Source organism: Bidens hawaiensis, unplaced genomic scaffold (assembly GCF_021521415.1).
Source record: "Bidens hawaiensis isolate Kalapana, Puna unplaced genomic scaffold, B.hawaiensis_p1.1 tig00090440_1, whole genome shotgun sequence".
NCBI lineage: Eukaryota > Viridiplantae > Streptophyta > Magnoliopsida > Asterales > Asteraceae > Bidens > Bidens hawaiensis.
The window spans coordinates 569-22,227 of record NW_027504400.1 but is presented as its reverse complement, the minus strand read 5'-3'; the positions used below and the strand labels follow the sequence as shown (position 1 = coordinate 22,227).

Genomic DNA, 21,659 nt, shown 5'->3' with positions numbered 1-21,659 from the left:
TACGAGATATATTATGATCATATAAATAAATGATTCAAAAAGAAACGTGGATTTACAAAAGGATGAAAGATCAAGGCACGTTTCCGGGTGTGATAAGAGCGTAATTAAAATGTTGGTGTTTATTTGACGTGAATTAGCCATCCTCTAATAAATATTTATGAACCAAAATAATTGATTGAACACTAGCTTATAAACTTATATTTTACATAAAAAGCGATAGACCGGTCAAACTTAGTTAAATTACTTCAACTTATTAATTTGGTTGACCTTCTGAAAAGGTTAACATATATGAAGTAAACAACCACACGTTCATATACTTAAGAATGAGAGAATGCTCACAACTGAAGTTGCCAAAATTTATAATAACTTAGTAATTTGGTGAGTTTCATCATATGATCAGAAAAGTGACTAAAGAATTGTCAAGTTGTCGGTGATCTTAGGAATCGATGGAAGACTGTATTGGAGCGTTTAAGGTGCAAGTAGATTGTACATCAATAGCCAAATCCAGGTTAGCTTGGCAAACTGTTCACCGCATTTCAAATACTACATGTTATTTGTATGTCAGCACTAGTAATATATATATATTGGATGTAACACAAATCAAGTGATAAGAGTCTTTAAGGCAGTTGTTTGAAAACTTGAGTTTTGTTTTTCAGATATAAAGGGTGTTGGACGTAACTTTATAGTTTTCATATCGTGTGTTGAAACTTTATGGAGGGTCAGGGCTACGTTAGAGCCTTAGAGCATTCTCATCCCGTTCTTCATCCCAATCTTTATAATTACACTACAAAACACTACATTTTTCTTTCATGTTCAATTAAATAATATTAGTTTATACAGTTATCATTACAGTTTTCTCTCTCCTCTACTCACAACCAATTCAACAAAATTTTAACCTTTTTTACGTTTTATGCATTTTGTTACCCCTGAAATTATATTATGTTACCCGTAAAAAATATAAAACCTTTCAAAGTTTAAAGAAAACATGCACTTAGCTTGAAATCCATGGAGTATGGATATCTTGGAAGAGAGAGAAGGTGGAGTGGAGAAGATAAGAACATGGATTTTATAAAATAAACTAGTAGAACACCCGCGTGATGCGGCGGATACTATAATTTACAACGGGATATTAATCCTCTTGTGATTTTTATAATACTCATATTAGTTTTTTTTCGTATTGTATTTTATAAAACTTTATGATGTTTATCCTTTTAAGTTTTAATGGTCAAAGATGAAAAACCAAATCATAGTAAATATTGTATAAATTAATGATAGACACGATTAAGAAGAGGTGTATTGGCACCAAGCTTTGATGCAACAGGCCAATGTGTACGTATAGGCCAAGTATATGAATAAGAAGTAAATAGATAATATAAAATCAAATACACAATATTTAAAAACTTAAGAATGTTGATCATTTTGTTAAAATAAGTGATAGTTGATGCATGGTAAAGTTCTTCTCGACACCAAAAAATTCAAGCTCCAAGATTGTGTCCTTTATAAAAATAGAAATAGTTGATACAATGATACTTGGAAATACAAATAGACGTGGTTAGAGTAAATAAATAAAGATGACAAAAGGGATATTATAAAAATACCTTCAATTAGTATTGCTCAGTGGTGCAACTCTGCAAGATATGTTATCTTCCATCAAGAGGTTGAGCAATTTGATAGCGGTGTACAAGTTTTGATTCAGTGCTATTTTGGGCTAAAATCAAACCTAAAACCAAATTATTGTTTTTTTTTAATTCTACAAAACAGTTTGCTTTTTTTTTTCACAAAACCTAATGGTTTTGGATAATTTGGTTTTTGGTTTCCGAGTATGATTCAGTTTTAGATGCGGTTGTTTTAGCTTTGCAACCAGACTAAAATATTTAAGGACAAAAACATTTGGCCAAAGATATTGAATAAAGCATGTTTTTTCTTAAGAGTTGGCGATCAATAAACTATTTTATATTTGTGACTAGAATATTAATGGCTAATAAAAGATACTTAAACACTAAATTTAAGATAAAAGGTAATAAAGTAACAAACTCTTAAAAGGATTCAAGCACATCCAAAATTATAAAACATAACCTACTAACGTTTAGCGTAAAGCAAATATCCAAGTAGACAAACGATAAATAATTCAACCAAAAAGTAATTCAACCATATGCGTGCTTGAAGCAAAGTAACTTAAAACATGCCAACAAATTTATAGTATTCTTGTATGGAATAACACTTGTACAAAACTACAAATAATTAACATGGACCATTACAGCCATTAATCAGTAATAATCATATAACAAGAGCAAAGAAGAGAGAAACAACAATACTCATCTCATTTTTTAGAGTCATGTAGAGCTGCATACAGGATAAATAGGTAAATAATTATGTGTTGTTGGGTTTGTACCATGTAAATCTGCATGTACAACCAATAATAAATTCTAGTTAGTATAAAACTAATTAACAAACCAAACATCACATTGTTTCTTGGTTTTAAATTTACTTATAAAATAGTCACGTGTGTGACTAACGATTAACAATAGTCAAAGTACTACAAACAACACCATATGGTTCGTATTACCATATTCGTCAATTGGTGAATCATAATCATAACTTGTGGTGATAAAACGCCCGCCATAAGTACGCTCGAAATTCATCCGACCATGAAACTAAACTCAACACGAAAAACAAAGTCAAAGTCAAACTAACATTGCCTTTATGAATTTAAGAACTCATCAAAATAATACCATATAATAATTGTGCACACTTCAACCTTCAGAGGACGATACGGATCTCTTCCGCCAAATGTGTTGAACCTATGCCTACACAACAAAAATAACTTTTAATTTGAAGGGCAAATAATATAAATATTCTATTATTATTCATATTGTCAAATCAATTTACATACCATGCTAGCCAATTCTCGGTCCATCTTTTGGGCATTGTTGGATAGCTCGGTTTTAACTCATCACAACAAAATGATTTACAAGTAGTGACCTGTAAAGATTATAAAATGGGCTTTATTTGACGTTGAGTCATGACTATGATCGGGTTATATGCATCAGGCCCATTAGGACCTTACCACTGGATCTGGAGCATCCGATTACTGGCGCATTATCCATGGTACACCTATGTTTTGATCATATTCCAATGCAATATTCGAAGTTCTGCATGTAATGCTGCATTTTCCACCAACAACACAAATTAATACTTGCGAATGGAAATAATATTATACTCATGAATCAGTTTTCTCTTAAAATTTAGAAAAAAATATTAATCAATTTCAAACCTTGAAAGGTACATTGTCGGTTCAAAAGACGGCCTTAAACTCATAATGCATCCAAACATGTATATGGCTGAATGTTATACAAGAACTTGTTAGCAATTCAAAAGAAACAAGATCGTTTAAGCATAAAATTGCAATCTTGAAATTAAGTTAATAAAGTATAATAATATACTTGCCCAAAGTTCCATACTACAGTATATGTCCTGAAATCCAAGAATGTTAGTTACCACACAGAAACAAGAATGTATTGTCAACCATCAACATAATGTAAAATATAAACAAGAATGTTAGTTACCAAACTTGTACAACTTTCACAATAAATACATCTTGAAATCCAAGCCCGACTGCCCTAAAATACTATAAAAAATTACCAAAATTAAATATTTGTTGTAAAACAAGTAGAACCTATTAGCAATATAGAGAGAATAGGAGAATGATTTTTTATTGATATCTTAATATGTGTAATACAAAGCCTCTTATATAGGCTCAACACATTAATACAAGAGTAATACAAAGATGATGAAGAGTCATCATATAATGGTAAAATATGTGGAGAGTCACTCTAATAAAGATTAATTCATAACACTCCCCCTTGACTCTCCATATAATGAAATACGCTTAGTGATGTTGCCTCATTAAAAACCTTGCTAGGAAAACCCAGTGGGATAAAACTATAGCTAAGGGAAAAAGAGTGCAACACGTATTATACTCCACCTCATTTATACATCCTTGTGACATGTTCCGATCTTGTGAAAAAGTTTGTTTATGACTTTTGTAGTAAACAATCCACCGCTTGATCTTGTAGTGTACGCTTCCTTATTTAGAGGAATGAGGCATTATCTCCATGTATGACTTGTAGTGCCTCATCTTGTAAACATGAGATCCATGACTTTGCTAAATCACATTCCCTGTGTTAATACGACTAACCAAACCCTTTTTTACAGGTTAGTAAAATATATACTCAAATATTTCATACCTTGCACGTATCAAAATATTTATATTTAACTCTTATTAATGTCTCTTTACTTGAAATAAATTATATTAATAATAAATTATATCAATAATAAAATAAATAATATATCTAGTTGTGTATAACTAGCGAGAAATATTGCATCAATTACAATAAAGTATGGTACTTTTGATCAAAATTTATATTTAGAATAATGTTAGTTTGTTGAAATGAACTTCATTCCATTAAAATGTTTCAACATCTTCTAAATGAAGTTTGAGTGATATAAAATAGTGTTATACAAACGCTCGACCCGTATACCATCTCTTTATGAGATATAATGCAATAATCAACATGATATTGTTAATTTAAAATTAAAATATTAAACACATGGATCAAATACATCTATATCTCTTTTCATGAGATAATCACAGAGTCTGATTGTACCATGTCTAACTCGACTTTTGTAGTCCACATATAGAACTTGTTAATTTCATATAATAATTTTTTCATGAATGCCTCATGTATATATAATCTGTCATAGATATCCTTCCCTATTGAATAATCATGTATACAATATATTACTCAAGAGATTTTACAATCCGTCATGGACTTCCTTCCATGTTGCCTAATCATGTATACAAATTTACTCTTATAGAGTTTGGCATCTATTTACCACATCACTTTCTATATTATATTCAAATATGTCATCCATAGTTATAATTATCATTCCATTCTTGTATATCGTTTATTGAATATCACCATATGCTTATTGGTGCATAGGGATTACATCCTTAAGATATTTACTTTATGCAGTAACCCTGAATTTATATTGTAATCATATCGTTCTCGAGAACTTATTTTACATGATTTGATAATTCAAATCCTTCATAGATTTTCTTGTAAATCTCAGTATAAACTGAATAAAAATATTTATTGGACGCATATCAATTCTCTTTTTGTATTACCAGATTGTTTAGTTATCGGAAAGTCATTGCTTCTACCATTGGAGAATGTGTGTCCTCATAATTAATCATGGGTCTTTGTAAAAATTCTTGTGCCATCAATTTTGCAATATATCACTTGATGAATTTTCATAACTAATATACAATACCCGTTTGTATCTAACACACTTTACAACTTTAGTTGTACGGACTACTGGTCCAACATACTTTCTGTTATTTAGAGAATTCAATTATGCCATGTTTGCGTCTTTCCACTTTGGCCAATCATTTTTATATCTCATTTATCGGCAAAACTTAGTTCTTGATCCTCAACATTTTCATTATTTCAAGCGCTATACATAATTATCAACGACGTCGATTTTTTCGATTCCATATATATCTAGACATGATATAGTTTGTTGAGATCTCTTTTATTTTCAGGTACCTGAGGTTCTCTTCTAAAACCATCATGTCTATTGTCTCTTAAAGAGAATTTTTCATTATACCTCGACTTGACCATTTTCATTACTTGCTCCAGTTTCGAGGATTTATATTCTTGAACCGAATAGTCTAACACGCTTCAGGCGTGCCATAAATTCATTACCAGTGTATGGTTATTCTTTTAATAACATTTATTGGAGCAATAGCAGTTGTTATATGTGACTTAGCTAGTCACTCTATTTAGGTCAGTGAATGCATTTGGTAGTTAATTCGCTAATTCTTGTAAATGAATTATCTTTTTAACTTCTGGTTTACACTTTTTAACTTGAGGATCAACATAATGATAATTCATTACAACTTTTTAATTTTTCAACTGCTTCTTATTTCCCCCTCATGTTGAAAATATTATTTTGTTTAAGTAAAAATCAATATTGAGTCGTAGACGAATCCCACAGTGATGACTCTAAATACATATTATCAATACTTTTTCATATCCAACATATATTCCCTACCTTCCATGATGTCTCATTTTTGTGCATTGTGGTAGAGTAATTGCAATGTGTATTGCACTTTTAAAAACTATAAATGAGAAATATTTGGTTTATGACTGAAAACCAATTGTAATAGGGATGAAGTATTATAACTTTTTGGCCTTATGTGAATTAATATTACCTTGTGTACAAAAACATGTTACAACAAACAAATATGAACTTTTGCTCTCATGATTAATGGATTTGTATTTAATCATAGACATTTGTTCATCGTCTTCAACAAAAAATTGTAACAAATTGTTTTGGACAAAAATCTGCTAAGGATCAAGTATCCAAATCTGTTATGTGAGGTAATGTGCTAACTCGATAATGACAAGTGTATAAGCGTAATATTGGTGAACACAAATGTTTGATCACGAGGGAAAAAGCCCTTAACCAAGATAGTCTTACTCCGGTCAAAACTTATCAAGGTAATCTTTGGTAAAATGACTTCGGCCAAGGATTAATAAGATAATCTTTGGTCGAATCACTTCAGTCAAGGATCAACAAGGTAACCTTTGGTCGATGAGTATGTGATTATCGTGATCTCCGGCACAAAAAAAACCCCGGACGGTGAAAACTATCACCGTCGATTATATTGAAAATAAAAGGTTGTTACAAGTGTTACGGAGTTGATGATCGAGATTACAAAGTAAACTAGTATGTAGAGAGAGTATATGGTTCTGCTCTAGTGTGTGTGAGAATACATGTGTTCTCTAACTGATCACAATCTCCATTATATGTAAAAGATAATAAATCAATGGAGTTATGACTAATAATCCCTAAAAATCCGTCTTTGCCTTCAATATAACTCTTTCCTTAATTATCCACGCGGTTTGTTGATTTGATTGTGAGATTATAGGTTAATCTTGGTAACTAGCCATTATACCTGCCAATAATATCAAGATAATAAAGGAAAATCGTTAATAAGTAATAAGTACTGAGGATCACTGATTCTGACAGGATCTGCAACGTATTCTAAGGACAATTGATCCAGATTATATGCCAGGATAACATATCCACAGTGTCAAATTTTCGTGCACTAACAATTGCCCCCAAAATGGCGGTTGTGATAAGATCACAGTTGTCATTTTGCCTTTGAAATCAAACTTCCTGCAAAACAGATGAGATTTGACAAGCTGGATATAATTGTCATCTTGGAGTTTCCTTGGGAACTTCCCTTCCGGCTGTATATCCTTTTACAATAAGTATTGATCCTTTTGTGATCATCGTAATTGAATTTAGGATACCTGATGCAAATAACTTATGATATTAACTGGGATTAAACCCAACAAACTGGGGACAAGCCCAAATAAACTGGGGACAAGCCCGTGCAACTGGGGGACAAGCCCGTGTAACTGGGGACAAGCCCAAACTGGGGACAAGCCCAAACTGGGGACTGGCGCAAAGATACGGATGTTAACTGGGGACTCTCCCAAACCGGGATTTAGCCCAAACGTGAGATAACGTGAAAACTTTATAAACCGGTGGTATGGTACGTCTACCATAAATCGTAGGATCCTTCATATAGCCGAAGACAACGAAATTGTCAGCCACTAAACGTGTACTGGTCCCGCTGCCCCGGACTATACGTTGAATTCCGAAGTTTTCATGGACTTGCTTCTTTTTACAGGCGGTTCATTCCACACTTCAGTTACATTATTGCATGAAGGGAAAGACGTTTGTATGGACAGAGGGAGCAGAGTTAGCTTTTCAAGTTATCAAGGAAAAACTCACCACTGCACCAATTCTGGTATTGCCTAACTTTTCACAAGTTTTTGAACTTCATACTGATGCCTCGAAGGTTGGGATTGGTGGGGTCCTCAGTCAAGGGGGTCGACCAATTGCTTATTTTAGTGAGAAGTTAACAGGGGCAAAGTTGAGATATAGTACTTATGACCTGGAGTTTTATGCAGTGGTCCAAGCTGTAAAGCATTGGCGTCACTATTTATTTCATAAAGAGTTTGTCTTATTCACTGATCATGATTCTCTAAGGCATATTCGCACACAAGACAAGATATCTCATAAACACGGGCGTTGGTTAGCTTTTATTGAAAAGTTTACTTTTGTGGTCAAACACAAAACTAGTGTTTCAAACCGTGTTGCTGATGCCTTGAGCAGAAGGGGAAATCTGCTTGTTTTCGTGAGAATCAATGTGCTTGGGGTGGATGTTATTCGTGAGCAGTTAACCACTGACCCGTATTTTTCAATTGTGTTGCAGGATGTGCAAGCGGGTCAGAAGTCAGACTTTATTTTGCATGACGGGTTTTTGTTCAAAGGGAATCAACTATGTATTCCTGACTCCAGTCTTCGGTTGAAAATTATTCAGGATTTACATGGGGAGGGTCATGTCAGTCGTGGCCGTACTTTACATTTGGTGCAGTCTTCCTACTTCTGGCCTACTATGAGGAAAGAGGTAGATCGTTATGTTAAAAGGTGTCGAATTTGCCAAGTCTCAAAAGGCACGGCTACTAATGCGGGTCTTTATATGCCTTTGCCTGTCCCTTCACAGTCTTGAGATGATATTAGTATGGATTTTATGTTGGGGTTGCCACGGACTCAGAGGGGAAACGACTCGATCTTTGTTGTGGTTGATCGGTTTTCTAAGATGATGCACTTTATTCCTTGCAAGAAGATGACGAATGCAGTTAATGTGGCTCAGTTATTCTTTCGGGATGTCTATCGTTTGCATGGGTTACCATCTTCTATTGTTTCTGATCGGGACACTCGTTTCTTGAGTCACTTTTGGCGCAGCCTGTGGAAGATGGTGAACACTCAGCTTAACTTCAGTAGTGCCTACCACCCTCAAACAGATGGGCAAACGGAGTTTGTTAATCGGTCCCTTGGTAATCTTTTACGATGTCTTGTGGGTGATCATGTGAAGTCTTGGGATTAAAAGTTATGTCAAGCTGAGTTTGCTCATAATCATGCTGCCAATCGAAGTACCGGGTTTAGTCCTTTTCAGGTGGTTTATTCTGCTCAGCCACGGGGACCCCTTGACCAGATGTCACCCCATGTTCCCCGTTCTGTACCCCAAAAGGTGAAGGATTTTGTTGAAGGGCTACAAGATATTCACAGAGATGTGCATGACAATCTGGTTCGAGCCAATTCAAAGTACAAGCAGGCTGCTGATCAAAAGCAAAGACATGTTGAATTTGAAGAAGGTGATTTTGTCTGGGCTGTTTTGACAGAAGATCGTTTTTCTGTTGGGGACTACAACAAGTTATCAGCTAAGAAGATTGGACCCGTGTAAATTGTGGAGAAGATAAACTCAAATGCTTATCGTTTAAAGCTACTGAGTCACGTTCGTTTCAGGCCCATTACCAATCAAATCGAAGCTTGAGATGAGGAGCACATTGTGGTAAAATAGCCTACGGCGGTTTGGCCCCTGTCTGAAGCCAAAAAACGACTCCTAAATAAAGTTATGGGCCTTTTATTGTTTTTTCAGCACTTTTTATGTTTTTTTTGGGTTTGTGTTTGGCCCATGGCCCGTTTTAGGCCCATTTCTTAGAACTCTTATTTGTAGTTTGGTTATGTAATTCAGAAAGGCAGAATTGATTTTGATAATAATTACTTTTTCTCTTCATTTTACCTTAAACCTTTGGGTGGGATTTTGGGAGTTTTGTGAAGTTCTTCACGGGAATTCTTAGAATCAACGTGAATCGATCTTCGTTGTCGTTTCACCGCTGCATCAAGAAGAGACTCCAACCATGGCTTATGAGCTTTGATCGCATCTTCGAAAGCAGTGAGTTCGGTTGCAGTGGAATTGGTGCTAGTGTTTGGCAATAACACTGCCGGGAAAACAACGCCGTTGTCCTGACGTTTTTGCTCAGGCAACTCTACTTCTTGGAAGGGTTTTTCGGTGGTCATTTGGATTGTTGTTTATCAACTTGTGTCCAAATTACTAAAGATGATAATTTGTCTTTTGATTTGTGATATAGCATAAAGACATTTGAAGCTTATATAATGGTCAGTCTTACTACTGGTCCGTTACTAAAAAACAATTTAAGCCTCACGCCTCACGCTTATTAGTAATTTAGTGACTGAAAATATATTGTTAGATCAAATGTGACTATCATTAAGTTTGAATTTTTTAGAAGAGCGATGATAAAATAAGAAATGGAATTTTTGTATAATAAGTGTAAAGCATGATTACAATCAAGTGTGTTACTATCTCGTAAATGCACTACTATTGGGTCATCTTAGACCAGTTGGAGTCTGAAGCTTCTATATGAGTGGAGATGCGCCTTGACAATGTTTACACCCAACTCTACATGTAGGGTATTAATTGGTTCAATGCCATATGATTTGAAACCAGTTGGAACCTGGTTATACCCTATCAAGATCCAAAAAAAACCTGTAAACGGGAAAAGTAAAAACCTAGTAACTTTTTCTTTGAAACCAACTTCTATACCTAAACAGATTATTGCAATACTCGGTTTTGACCTTCTTGATCGTACCAAGAACTGGTTTTGTGCACCTCTTCTCCCATATGTTTAGGGCTATATTTGTAGTTGTGTGTGGAAAATAGATTATGCTTGGGTATCGCCCCCCTTACCAAAAAAAATAATCCTATAATTCGAAGTTTTAAATGGGTATCCAATATCACAACATACAAAATACATTGATACCTAAAATTTTACAAAGTTATATAGCATATGTTACAATGAAAAAAAAGTAGAAGAAAAGAATAAAAAAGAAAAGAAACATGTCGTCTTTTTTGAATCACTTGCACATGGAAGCCGGTATACGACGGGGAGGCTTAATCAATGGTCGTCGGCTATGAAGAACCGTCAAATTATTAACCAATACAACATTGCCTTTCTTCCAAGGTATTGCAACACATTCTTCTTTCATGACTTTTAAGAGGTATTTCACAGCATCATCACCCACAGGGCTGCCATTACCCAACTCCACTGATGTATTATGATTGTCAACGTTTTCAGTCGCTGGCCCACAGTAAGCAACTGCAAGACTATTGAACCATGTTTTCCGGCCACTCTCCTCCTCAATCCTGATTGGTTTGGATGACACAGACTTCCTTGTGTGGGACTGATGGTGCTCCAAGGAGTTCAATGCGGATGTCCTTTCCCAAGTGGGTGAAAGCTAATGACGCAAGCTTGCTTAACGCATCCGCAGATTTGTTTTCGCTACGCTTGACGTGTATGACTTTACAATCAGTAAAATCGTGCATGAGGGTTTTTGCTTGAGCGAGGTACAGGGCCATTGTGTCGTTCACGGCCGTGTACGTCCCGTTTATCTGATTGGCTACTAACATGGAATCCACATGGGCTTCCAAGTTCTTTACTCCCATTTTACGCGCAATCCTCAACCCGGCCAAGAATGCTTCATACTCAGCTTCGTTATTCGTACTTGGAAAGTCTAGTCGAATAGCGTAAGTGTATTCTTGGCCTGCTGGGTTGGTAAGTTTTAACCCTGTGCCTAAGCCCTCGTTGCTGGCCGCTCCATCAGTGTAAAGTCGCCAGACATCATCGATGTCTTGTGCTGGAGAGGGTTGAGCCTCGTCCTGGCACTCTTTCTCCCGCGATGCGGGGACTTCGGCAATAAAGTCGGCCAAGACCTGGCCTTTTATGGCTGGCCTTGGCTTGTACTTTATCGCGTATTCTCCCAATTCTATTGCCCATTTGGCTAGGCGTCCCGAAAGTTCGGGTTTGCCTTAAACGTTTGCAAGTTTGAAGTTGGTGAGAATAGTGATTGGGTGACCTTGGAAATATCGTCTTAGCCTGCGTGAAGCCTGTACAAGTGCTAAGACTAATTTTTCCAGGGTAGAGTACCGAGTTTCGACGTCTGTTAGGAGACGGCTAACATAGTAGATTGGCATCTGGATGCCTTTTCGCTCGACTAACAGGACGGCCCCGGTTGCTCTATCTGTGGCGGATAGGTATAGGATTAATTCCTCTCCCGCTTCTGGTGCTGTGAGCGTTGGGAGTTCGATCAAGCGTGACCGAATTTCCTGAAAAGCTGCTTCCGCTTCTGGTGTCCAGCGGAAGTGCGTTTTCTTTAGACAGTTTCTCAGCGTCGACACGAATGGGAACGACCTATCCGCATGATTTGCCAAGAAGCGGTTAAGTGCAACTAGGCGTCCGTTCAGTGTCTGAGCTTGCTTGATGGTAGTAGGTGATTCCATTTTGATAATGGCTTCGACCTTTTCAGGGTTCGCTCTGAAGCCATCTTTTGTAACAATGACTCCTAAGAACTTCCCTTCTTCCATCCCAAAGGAACACTTGCTCGGGTTGAGCTTCATGTTTATCCTTCTGAGTGTGTTGAATGTTTCTTCGATGTCTTTCAACATCGCTTCTGGGTCAAGGCTTTTGATGACCAGGTCATCCATGTATACTTCCAAGTTCCTCCCAATTTGGGCATGAAACTCTTTGTCCATCAGGCGTTGGTATGTGGACCCGGCATTCTTAAGTCCGAATGGCATCATTTGATAACAGAATGTGCCATCGGGCGTCCGAAATGCGGTTTTGTCCTGATCGTCAACGGCCATGTGGATTTGATGGTACCCTTTATACGCATCAAGGAAGCATTTAAGGCGAAACGGTGCTAACGAATCTACCTTAAGATCAATTTCGGGTAACGGGTAACAATCTTTGGGGCATGCTTTGTTCAAGTCTTTGAAATCTATGCACATGCGCCATTGCTTGTTAGACTTCGGTACCATAACGGGATTTGCAACCCAAGTTTGATATCTGCTAACGCGTACGATGCCCGCGTCAAGGAGTTCCTTGACTTGGGTTCTACACGCGTTAGCTTGTTCCGCCCCCATTACTCTACGCTTTTGTATGACCGGCGTAAAAGCCGGGTCACACTTGAGCTTATGCTCTGCTTTACTTCGAGGTACACCAGTCATGTCTGCTGGTTTCCATGCGAAGATGTCAGCATTTTTCTGTTGTAAGCGTTTGAGTAATGTGCGCGTAGGATCAGTGATTGTTGGGCCAATGGTAACCGCCTGGTCGGGGTATTTGCCATTGAAAGCCCATTCTTCTGGTTCGGTGATGGTGGGTTTAGCCATCTTTGGTTTGGGTGTCGATGAGACAGATGCGATGCATACCTGGGGAATACCGGTGACCATCGCCACGCCCTCAGCTGTTGGCCATCCCATCATGCCGTGGACTGAAGATACCACGGCATTGAATCTTGCCATCCCGTCTCTCCCGAAGAGAATGTCGTACGTGTGGTGTGGCTTCCTCATTACGACAAAGTCCACATCCTCTGTGCGGGAGTGTTTTCCGTCTGTGAGAGTGACGGGGAAAGATAGGATACCCAGAGGGGTGTTTGTGCTGCCGTCGAACCCTTCCATCGAGGCGTAGACCATTTCCAGGCGTTCCTTGTCTTCATCATCTAGCTTGTCGAAGAACTGCCTGTACATAACCGTTGACGAGGCGCCGTTGTCAACAAGAGTGCGGGAAGTGATGTAGTGCCCCAGCTGGCTTTTGATGACGATAGGGCCTTCTTTGCTGGGTCCTCCTGGCACTCGCGGGAAGCGCACCTCAGCTTCTTTCCATGCGCATGGTTCTGTCGTCCGTCTTTTTCTTCCTCTGATGTTACCACGAACCATGTGAATGCTGATGTCAACGGGCTTTCGTCCGTTGCTTTTGTATCGGTTGTCATTCTTCCCTCCATTCCTGATTGATGCCACCAGGTGTGTAAGTTTGCCCTCCTTGACGAATGTTTCAATAATATCCATCAAGGATGAACAATTCTCAGTTGTGTGACCCTTTGTGCCGTGGAAGTCACAGTATTTGCTCTGATCCGCGTCAGGTCGTTGCCGGACCGTTGGAGCTTTTGGCCATGGGAGTTTCTCAGTGGCAAATATCTCCGTGACGCTTTTGGTGAGCGGCGTCCACCTGGGGTGTCGGCTTGATGGGTGTGTATTACCCCTTCCGCCTATTAGGGAGCGAGAGCTGGATGAGGTGTCAAAGTTTACCCTTGACTGCCACATGCTTAGCTTCCTCCTTTTGTTTTTCCGGGCGGTCTGGACGTTGTTTTCTCTAGTCCTCTGCGTGTAGAAGTTTGTAGTCTGGGGCAGATTCCCACCCAGTTGCTTCTCTGTTTCGGCAAAGCGCTTGGCTGCCGTCATGATGGCATCCCATGTGGATGGCATGCCATCTTTACCCGTCAACGTGCGGATAAGCTCTGGGTATTCGGCGCCTTGGATGAAAGCGGCGCGAACAAGGTCCTCGCTTATAACGCCCAGACTCAGCTTTTTCGAGTTAAAGCGAGTGATGAAGTCTAGTAAAGGTTCATCCTTATCTCTAACGCAGTTGAGGATCGTCCACTGTTCTTCAATATATTTCCTCTGTTGACTGAAGTGTTGGCTGAACTTGTGTTGGAAGTCCGCCCAATCATAGATGTGGTGGACCGGTAAACGGTCAAACCACGCTCTAGCCGCTTCAACCAGTGTCATCTGGAACATATAACACCACGTGGGTTCCGTCCAGTTGCTGACGGTTGCCCCCGCTATGAATCTGTTCAGGTGATCATCTGGGTCGGATATACCATCATAAGTGCCGATGTTGGGCATCTGCTTGGCACTTTTCGGGGCGATTGCTTCCGCAATGTCCCTTGCAAACTTGGATGTTCCCGCGTTTGCAGCAGTTGGTCTGAAGGTTTTGGAGAAGTCACGTGGGTTTCCCCCCGCGTTCTTTTGTTTGAAGGTTTCTCCGAAATTCCTTCTCGTTTGGAAGTCCGTTTCCTTACGCTTCCCTTTCGCCCTAAGGCGAGGGTTTGCGTCGGTGTCGGATTCCTCCCGATCATCGTCCGAGGACTCGCACTCACTGCTCATGTTGAGCTGTTGTCGAGTGCTTCCAAATTCGTCAGCCTGTTGGACGGAACGCAAGCGTTCGTCCAACTCAGCTTGGAATTCCTTCTTACGTGCCTCCGCCCACGCTTTAACTTGTTCAAGTGTTTGGCGGGGGAGTCTCGTCTGTTGTCCTTCCTCCTAGGTATTACTGAATCCCAGGGGACGGTTGTTTACTGCACTTGCCCTGGCTTGGGTAACCGGGGTAGTGTTCGTAAAATTTACTGCACTTGCCTCGGCTTGGGTAACCGGGGTAGTGTTCGTAAAATTTGTGTGGTCGCCGGTGTTCCCCCCAGTAGCTGGGGTTGTGGTTACCGGAGTTTCTTTAACCATCTTTCCAGAAGTTTGAAAAAACTGAAAAGAAATGAAGTTCTAGCTTTTATGCACGGATGGCGCCAATGAAGAAACACTAATCGACCCCGGGCAGATTACGGATAATCTGGGGGTTAAATAGATGTTTCCCACGAGGGGTTAGATCCGGCAAAGATGGTTCTTCTGATAACCTGAAAAACAGACACCGTGAGCTCGTCACTGAGAAGGGGGGGTTCCTCCTTGTGACCACCCTCCGGCGTGAGAATCAGACTAGATTGCTCTTGAATATAAGTGTATATTAAGAGATTGCTAGAGCAGATATCAGGTATAAGATGTAAGATACAAGATGAGATTAGATGATCATACCATTTGGGGTCTTTATAGCCGAAGGTAGGTTTCCAAGAAGGTATAGCCGGTTGAATAATATTCCTGTTCTACCAACTGTGGCCTACGCACGTGCCATGCTGGTAGTTGGTGGGTAGGCAGCGGCTGACAGTGACCAGGCCTGCTGTGTACTATTCCTTTTCCACCAACTACAGGCTATGCACGTGGTATGACAGGAGTTGGTGAGTAGGTAGCGGCTAATAGTGACATACAGTACAAGAGCATGCTGCTCGCCATACTGTTGTCAATGAGCTGTCGTATCTTTGGTCAGATCTTTTGCCCATACCTCGTCAGGTACAGTACAAAAGATCTTCCAGTATCGTACGGACTGGCTCATTTAGGCGGGAGTATTCCCGGCTTGCTCATTCCTTCTTCAGGTGACTACTGAATTATTATGAGAGTTAAGCCTTGTGCGTGTAGCATTGCTGCGCGGGTATCCTTCCCTGATGGCTGGTATCCGTAACTGCGGGAACAGGCGGAGTACTTGGAAACCATTGGGAGGCGTTTCCTGCGGGAACAGCTAGCGTACTGCGCGTAAGGACGTCACGTCTCTGAGCATGGTGGGTCCTGCGGATCCAGTTGGTCTCTGCGCAGGCGGGTTCAACCGCGCAGACGTCCGTTAAGGAGTCTTGCGGGTTCAACTGCGCAGACGTCCCTTTTTCAAGGTGAGTCTTGCGGGTCCAACTGGGCTCTGCTGGGCCTACCTCTTCACCGGTAAAGAACTTGAAATCATTTTTACACTATTCCCCGTCCATTTCAACTTTCCCGCTAGCTTCGCTGCCCTATCAATCCCCAAAACATGAATTTTAATATAAAGTTACATCGAATATTTTCGGTTCTTTGAATAATTAAAAGAGATTTCAATATAAAAATATTAAAATAATGCACACCAACTAATGATAAGCTAATAATAATAATAATAATAATAATAATAATAATAAACCATAAATAACCATTCTAATATTCAAACTAGAGAATAATGACTAAAAATATATGATAAATAAAAAACAATAAATCTGGTTGATAATAAACTCGGCTAACATGTATACCTTTCTTCCGCAATATTCTTGTCATCGGTCTTGAATGCCGTCTTCCAACTACTGCCTGCGTAGGATGACGGATCATCATCATCACATGCTATTTTCATATACGTCAGTACATGCTCCTCCATTTTCGAAACGAAATCCGGGTGTTTGTCTTTCATCCTTATGTAAATGATATGACTTAAAACTATTGGAGTTTCTCCCCCGATTCTTGGTTCTTCTTCGCAAAAGAAAAATAACTTGGTAGGGGGATTTGGAAGCTGTTATACGCAAGATTAATTAATTTACAAATGAACCAGTAATAACAAACAAACGCACCTAGTAAAATCGAATTATATAGAATCAAGGAACTTACATAAGCCATCTCGTGATGGAAAGGAATTTCCTTATAAAGACTACTTTCGTTTGCCGTGTAAACCCGGCCAACGACTTGGGTTCGAGGGGCTGCACCGCCCATGTAACTCAATTCTGGGAAGCCGAAAGCTTCAACCACGCAATTGAAGTCGGAAGGAGATATAACCGGGAAACCTCGGAAGAGAATTGCACCACTTTTGAGGAGAATAGACTCCAACCATGGCTTATGAGCTCTGATCGCATCTTCGAAAGCATTGAGTTCTGTTGCAGTGGCATTGGTGCTAGTGTTTGGCAATAACACTGCAGGGAAGACAACGCCGTCGTCCTGACGTTTTTGCTCAGGCAACTCTACTTCTTGGAAGGGTTTTCCAGTGTTCATTTGGATTGCTATTTATCAACTTGTGTCCAAATTACTAAAGATGATAATTAGACTTTTGATTTGTGATATAGTATAAAGACATTTGAAGTTTAAATAATGGTAAGCCTTACTAGTGGTCCGTTATTAAAAAAACAATTTAAGCCTCATGCCTCACGCTTATTAGTAATTTAGTGACTGAAAATATATTGTTAGATCAAACGTAACTATCAATTAAGACTTAAGAGATGTGGACATGAGTTGGAATTTTTTAGAAAACCGATGATAAAATAAGAAATGCATTTTTGTATAATAAGTGTAAAGCGTGATTACAACCAAATGTGTTGTTATTGTGACACTCGTCAAATTCAGGTTAACTCCGTTAACTCAAACTCCGTCAATTCAAACTTAAGATCACTGGATCTATAACGCACATCTCATTACATTTAAACTAAGGTTTTAAATGACGCTTGACAATCACTACATGTGTAGTCTTTTCGGGATTGCACCGAAACGCAAACGAGTTGACGCAAGTCATTGATGAATAAACGAAAAACATCAAAACAATAATTATGTGATAATTATGTGTTAGACTTATGTGTTATGTGATAACATGGTATAAAACGCTAACTCAAGATGCAAACGAGTAATTTAAGCTAGAAAAGTAATACTAAAGAGTTGAGGGACCTATGTGTAACATGTTATTATTAATAATAATATTAAACCCTAACTCTCTTCCCTCTCTCTCTCTCTACCCGACGGCGCCCCCCCCCCTTCTCCCTTGCGATCGGCAGCCCCCGCACACACACATATCACCTTGTTTTGATCTTGTTCTTCATAATTGGAGCATCCTACACTCGTTTCAAAGCATCTCTCACGTTTCCCTTGGTTGTTTCTGCGTTTTTAAGGTATAAACATGAAACCCTAACTTTGTAAATCATGTATTTAGTGTTTGCATGTGTAATTTTGATTAGATGATGATTGATTATTTGTTAGTTATTGATATTGATGATCATATGTGATTTTGAACGGTGAAAGATTATTGAATCATTGATGGTTTGTAAACCCTAGAGGGTTACTACTGATTTTTGTGATTAATTATGCTCGTTACATGTTTTGAGATATGTCGTATGCTTAGGATGCATGTTAGACGATTGTTTATGCTTGCTGAGTTTTGACAGCAGTGATTGTTAAACTTGAACGACATGTAACTTGTTGAATATATAAGCAAACTGAGCTAATTATGAGTCTAAAAGGTAGTACTCTGAGTCTAGTTTTCAGAAAGTCCAACCACGCCTAATTTGGAGGTGTTTTGGTTACTCAAACGATTTAAATATGATTAAAGGTCAAAACTGGTACTGGACAGATTGTAAGTTATGTTTAGACAACTGTAACTAATTCTTAATGTGGAAATTGGCTGAGGTTGTTAACACTACAGGGTACTATAATGAGTCTAGTTTCTATAAAGTCTAAGTTTGTAATTTTTGGATGAGTAAAAGTTAATCTTTATGATTTTACAAAACTGAAGTGCAAATCTGAGTTGTAAGACCTGCTGTTAAGTTGTTTTGTAATTTGCATATCTCATGAACTACAAAACCAAATGGGTTGGTTCCACTTCTGGAAGTTAACTTGTTGAGTTAAGAACCTAACCCAATTGGTCTTGCATTAGTTGGATTTTTCATTTAATGGGAATAACAAATAACATTCTGTTGCGCATGAATTTAACTGCTGTGAGTTTGTTGTAATGTTTTGATCATTATGAGTAAACTATGTAGAATAAAAATACAATAAAATATGTGCTGGAAACCTAACTCATGTATGCTTTTGTGACGATTTTTGGTAAATTAATTGAGATGCTATGATCTGTTGGATAGAATAATCTTTCAAGTAGAATTCTGTCTTGATGAAACTAGCTGCTAAACTTTGTGAAAATACATGAAACGTGCTAATTGCTAGATAATTGTTATGTTTTGACCAAATTGCCCTTGCGGGGAATAATTGCTAGTAATGTACACCATTAACACTTGACACGTAAATAGTTGTTCACGCACGTAACGTATCACTAATGTGCTTGTTGAGACACACACGATTCACAAACGAAACGCGAAACATATCTTGTGCATAGGTATTATGTGCCGAGTCTAGAGACTCGATAATAGTTCTGACACTTAGAAAATCTCCTTGTTGTTTTAGAACGCCGAGTTTTTCTGTGACGCGCATCACTTGGGTGACTTATTTTTGGAATTCTTCGCAAACAGTGAGTTTCACTTTTCCCTTTTAAACTTTTTAAACGCTTTTCACTTGGGGGAGATAACATACTCCGAAACGCTTTTAGATTTTGTTATGAAATTATATATCACTTGTTAAGGCTAAGTGGCAAATGAAATAATTGAAGTCCTTCACACATCGAACCGTTTAGTATTGGAAAATAGCGAGTCATTGTTGAGTAGTACTACTGGGTTTGACAAACCCACCTAACGCTAAGCTCGACTGGAGGTCGAGTGGGTGTAATCTTGGCTAAACACATTACCATGGTCGGGATAGACCTGGTGGCAAGGCACATGATAAACAGTCAGCTTCGGTGTCGAACACTTATTAATACTTGCTTTATAGGCTAGCTATCTATAGATATATAATTGATTTAACACTATCTGGTAACGCAAACCGCTAAACGCAAAACGCTAAACGCTTTATTTTATATAAACTTGTGAACTCACTAACCTCGTGTTGACACTTTTAGTATGTTATTCTCAGGTAGCCGAGGCGGGCGCGCGGTATAGGATCATGCATTAATTTGAACGTTACTGTTTATGCAAACTTGTTTTAAACTATTGTTATTGGGTTTTAAGTCGTCCTGCGTGACGCAACGCTTGGCTTATGGTTTTTTACGCTTCCGCACTTATTTACACTTAAATGCTTTCGTGTTTTGAAAACTTTATTTATGGTTTGATTGTAACTAATGATTCCGATCCTGATAGTTCACACCCTCTGACGGTAAAACTCCGTTAGTGGATTTTGAAGGTGTGACAGTTATCCGGTAAACACACTACTATTGACCATCTTAGGGCAGTTGGAGTCTGAAGCTTCTATCTGACCAGAGATGCGCCTTGACAATGTTGTTGTCTTATTGACGTCGTGTCATGTTGCGGAAATCGCTAGTTAGGAAGTGAGAACTAATGATTAATCGAGATTAATAATAATGAAATTTATATGTAATATGTCAAATTCACACACACACACACACACACATATATATAGGGGCAGGTTCAAGAGAGAACTTATAAAAAATGAAGAACTGGAGAACTCTTCATTTTACATATAAAAAATAATATAAAGCTCGATTTCACATGTAAAAAATTAGTTTTAGTATAAACTTTTAAGACTTCTTGCTTATAAATACATGTAGAAGATATTCCAATAAAAAAATGAATTTTCTAAAAAAAAATCTTTTACGTTTTTTAAAATGGAAATTAAAAAAAATTGAAAAAGGCTTCTACAGGTGTTTATATGTAAAAGGCTCAAAAATGATTATGTAAAAATGTGTTTTTTACATAAAAAATGAAATTTTCTTTTACATGTAAAATGAAGAGTTCACCACTTCTTTTGAGTTCCCTTGAGAACCTATCCTTATATATATATATATATATATATATATATATATATATATATGATGTGATTATATAAATATGGAACATTTTAGGTAACCTTTTTTAATATATATTTTATGGAAAGAATTTATTAAAGCAAGATAAATGGAATACAATGCTCTAGCATTAAGGTAATTGGAATATATTCTCTTAACATTTTATATAACTTAATTTTTTAATATTATGGTTGAGATTTGGAACAAGAATTTAAAAAGCCTAAGAAAATTGGAATACAGTGCTCCTGGTTGTGTTTTAAGTCAATGTTGGACACTATGCTTCTTTCACCTGGCCATGAAGAAATTGTTTGGTAATTTTCTTGTTTGTTCTTTTGTCTTCTCAACCGCATATAATATCAATCAATGTCTTTTAATTAGACTAGGGACGATACTAAAATATACTTTTCATAGTTAATGCATGTCCTACGAATTTCACATATTATTAAGAGAGACTTTATAAAGTTTATTATATACGGTTTTAACTTTTAACATAATTTTATGCATAACCTATGTGCCGTTTGACGAACGTGGGGGTCGGGTTTTATCCGGAGAATCCCTCAATAGGTGGACCGTTGGGGCTCCGTCCGTCCGGACTCTTAGCCGGCTCAG

The 21,659-nt window shown here is 38.1% G+C and overlaps 1 protein-coding gene across 1 annotated transcript; it reads right to left on the bottom strand.

Moving 5' to 3' along the window:
- Window positions 1–10,860: 10,860 nt before the first annotated feature.
- LOC143607926 (clavaminate synthase-like protein At3g21360) lies at window positions 10,861–17,615 on the bottom strand. The gene is made up of 4 exons (XM_077083192.1): window positions 17,054–17,615; window positions 16,705–16,958; window positions 16,360–16,437; window positions 10,861–11,149 (listed from the first exon to the last, which is right to left on the bottom strand). The coding sequence occupies exons 1-4, from the start codon at window positions 17,429–17,431 to the stop codon at window positions 10,861–10,863; spliced, it is 999 nt and encodes a 332-aa protein (XP_076939307.1). The 5' UTR covers window positions 17,432–17,615.
- Window positions 17,616–21,659: the final 4,044 nt, after the last annotated feature.